We start from the raw sequence: 3,174 nt of genomic DNA on the forward strand, positions 1-3,174 counted from the left end.
TGGGGAAAGAGGAACTGGGACATGTGGGGACGAAGTATCTAGCGGGGCTGGGGAAAGCGGGGGGCCCACCTGGCACCAGGAGACGGGCCGAGACAGGGGGATGTTTCTCCTCCTGCTGCAGGTGTTCACCGCCAGATCCTCTTCACTACCGTGGGATGGTTTGTTGGCTATTACCTTGCTAAACGTACAGAGTACATACATGCCAAACAGGACAGAGAGTTGTTTGAGTACGTCAGGCAGCACCCGGAAGACTTTAAGGCAGCAGGTATAATAAGTTGGTATTTTAAGAAAGCCCTCAGCCTGCCATAACATACCAGTTAGTAAGGGCTAATGTATGTAAAGATGTTGCTGGGCTGCTTGCAGAATCTGTTCTTTTCTGGCAAGTCGTACTGACTGCTAACTCTTTCCTGCTTATTCACAATCTAAATTGCAACAGTATTAAGGATTTTATGATACGAAAATAGATATTTTTATTGAGCTGATCGGCTGCCTTGATGACCAACTCTTCTTCCTAAAAGCTTTTTTTAATATAAAAATTGCCAAGAAAAACCAAAATAAGTATAGACCAAACTTGTGCCACTGAAGGAGAAACAAAGAAACAAACGAAAATTAGAAATCGTAAGGTTTATTCTTGTAAAACCACAATTTTATTGTTTCTTGTTGTAAAATTGCAGTGCATCAACGATGTGATGAATATTCAGAAAATAAGCAGAGCAGGTGAAAAAAGAATGAATAGAAACATCAGGAAACCTGAAGTGACGTTGGCTCTTGCTGGCTTAGAGCCTTGGTGCAAAACAGCGTTTTACTAAATATAGTCACGAAGCCCAGCAATGCAATGGCAAATTTTGGTGAAAATTGTCTATTTTCTAATAAAATACAGTTAGGTGACTCTGGCTGTTGGATTATAATCCACATTATGCCATTTCGGAAGGAATCTGTAGAAATAAAGAACTGTTAGTATTGAGATCTCTTCACAGGGATCTGCAGTTCAGCCCTATGGAAAAGAAGTTATGTATTTCATGTAGGCAGCCAGCTAATAGTTCGCTGTCGGTAGCAAAAAAAACAGATTTTGGTGGCTTTGTTAACCTTAAGACTTAATATTAACGATCTTCAGAATCGATCTCAAATGCTGATTAGGTTTTCGCAACTCTACATATTGCCTTTTGTAGAAAAGAAAAGAATAGGAGAGCTTTTGGAGGATTTCTATCCAGTTCGCTGAGGATTTCTCCAGCGGTGACGTGTTGCAGGATGCATCTGCTGAACTAATTCCGTACCGAGAACTTCATCGGGCTGGCTCTAACTGTTCAACCGTCCATGGCTTGGAAAATGAACCCTTACTCGCTTTCATGTAATAAAAGCTATGATTAAATACTTAGTGTTTAATTACTTGTTCTTCTGTTACATTATGGTGTATTAATGTATAGATGACTGATATTCGTGATAGGATAATAACTTTGATTCCCCCCTTTTTCGGTTATTTTAATTGTGAAATTGGAAGATTGTTCATGCAGTGTATGTCTTATAAAAAAACCCAGAAAGTAGTTATGTAAATTCCTCCTTTTTATTTCTCATTGGCCTTTCTCCTAACCCTTGAACATGCCCTGGACCAGCCTGTGTAGACCCTAGCCAAAGCCTTGCTACGAAATGAATTCTGTCCCACTAGCGAAAATAGATGCTCTCCCTAATGAATTCCCTCTATATTTTGCATTCTTACGTTGCTTTTTCTTTCCTGGGGATCAGGATCCAACCTTTCTACTTTCTCCCTTGGTTGTCGGCTCCCACGTACTGAACCCAAACATGTTCCAGACACGCTGAGGATCTGCAGCTCTTCTGAATTTTGCTGCAGGGTGTTTGGCACCTCTGGAAGTCAAAACACTTCCAGATGAGGCCGCTGCCGTTGTGAATGTTTTTTATCTAGTTACCAATCTCCTATGCCGGTTTTCAGCATCTGCCCTGGCTTCCTCCTGCGCTGCCGCGGGCGCTTGGTGCCACTTTCTGCTCTGTGCAGCGTCTCAAAGCACTTTCTCGAGCGCCTCTTCCCTGGGGAAGCCTCTTGCCGTGCTCTGGGTGCCGTTGCCTCACCCCTGCGTCCAGCCCAGCGCCGTGCCGAGGTATGGGACAGTTGGGTCCCTCTCCTTGCCTCGTCACCAGGGTCTGGTTCTGCTCCCAGGTGATTTTTCAGCAGAAATTGAGAGCTCCTTGGATCCGCCGGTGAAAGCGACCACAGCAGCAGAGCTCCATTTGCTGTGGCCGCTGGCTCGCCTCGTTCTGTGCCCATCCCTCGTGGGCCCTCCTCTCTGCTAGAGGGATAGGGACGAGCGTCCCCCTGAACATGCCACGTGTCTGGGCTGCGCGTTCAGCAGATCCACGCCGCCTTCTGCCCAGAAAACGGGGATCGGCTTTTGCTGCCACTGCTGTCGACATAAGGAAGAAATTCTTTACAACGAGGGTGTAAGATGCTGGAACACGCTGCCCAGAGAAGTGGATCCGTTGAAGTGTTTAAGGTGACGTTGGACAGGGTTTTGATCACCCTGATCTAGTGGAAGATGTCCCTGCCCAAAACTGGTTATGTTAAGGTGGAAGATGACCATCAGCTGGATTAAATAGTGACCAGGCAATTACAAAAGGGACTTTTAAAACCAAGGTGGTGTCACCTTGAAAGGAAGCATGATGGTTCCCAGTGTGAGGGAGAGACCATGGAGGGGCAATGGCAGGAGTCAAAGCCTGTCGGACTCAGCCGAAAGCAGCCCTGCCGGCATCCCAACCTCCACCCGGGCCTGGTGGAGCATCCTCCCGGTCAGATGCTGCGAGCAGCCTGCAGCCAGCTCCTGGCTGACAGCACGGGGGACCCCAGGCAGGGACAGAGCCAGAGTCAGCATTGCAGAGGCTGGAAGGCACCTCTGGAGACCATCTAGTCCGGCCCCTGCTCAAGCAGGGTCAGCGACGGGACCGTGTCCGGTTGGGTTTTGGATATCTCTGAGGATGGAGATTCCATCACCTTTCTGGGCAACCTGTGACAGAATTTGACCACGCTCGGTTTTAGGGGGAAAAAAAATGTTTTTCTTATGTTCAGATGGGATTTCTTGTGCTTCAGTTTGTGCCCATCGGCTCCTGTCCCATCACTGGGCACCACTGGGAAGGGCCAGGCTCCCCCTTCTCCACATCCCCCATTGG

At 47.3% G+C, this 3,174-nt stretch overlaps 1 protein-coding gene across 1 annotated transcript; it reads left to right on the forward strand.

Moving 5' to 3' along the window:
• Positions 1-121: 121 nt before the first annotated feature.
• LOC104069796 (NADH dehydrogenase [ubiquinone] 1 subunit C2-like) lies at positions 122-1,219 on the forward strand (the record flags this gene model as incomplete). Its single annotated transcript, XM_009579449.1, has 2 exons — positions 122-265; positions 1,170-1,219. Coding segments are annotated over 2 exons (194 nt in total), but the record flags the coding sequence as incomplete, so codon positions are not given.
• Positions 1,220-3,174: the final 1,955 nt, after the last annotated feature.

The sequence above is a fragment of the Fulmarus glacialis genome, unplaced genomic scaffold (genome assembly GCF_000690835.1).
Source record: "Fulmarus glacialis isolate BGI_N327 unplaced genomic scaffold, ASM69083v1 scaffold37136, whole genome shotgun sequence".
Lineage (NCBI taxonomy): Eukaryota > Metazoa > Chordata > Aves > Procellariiformes > Procellariidae > Fulmarus > Fulmarus glacialis.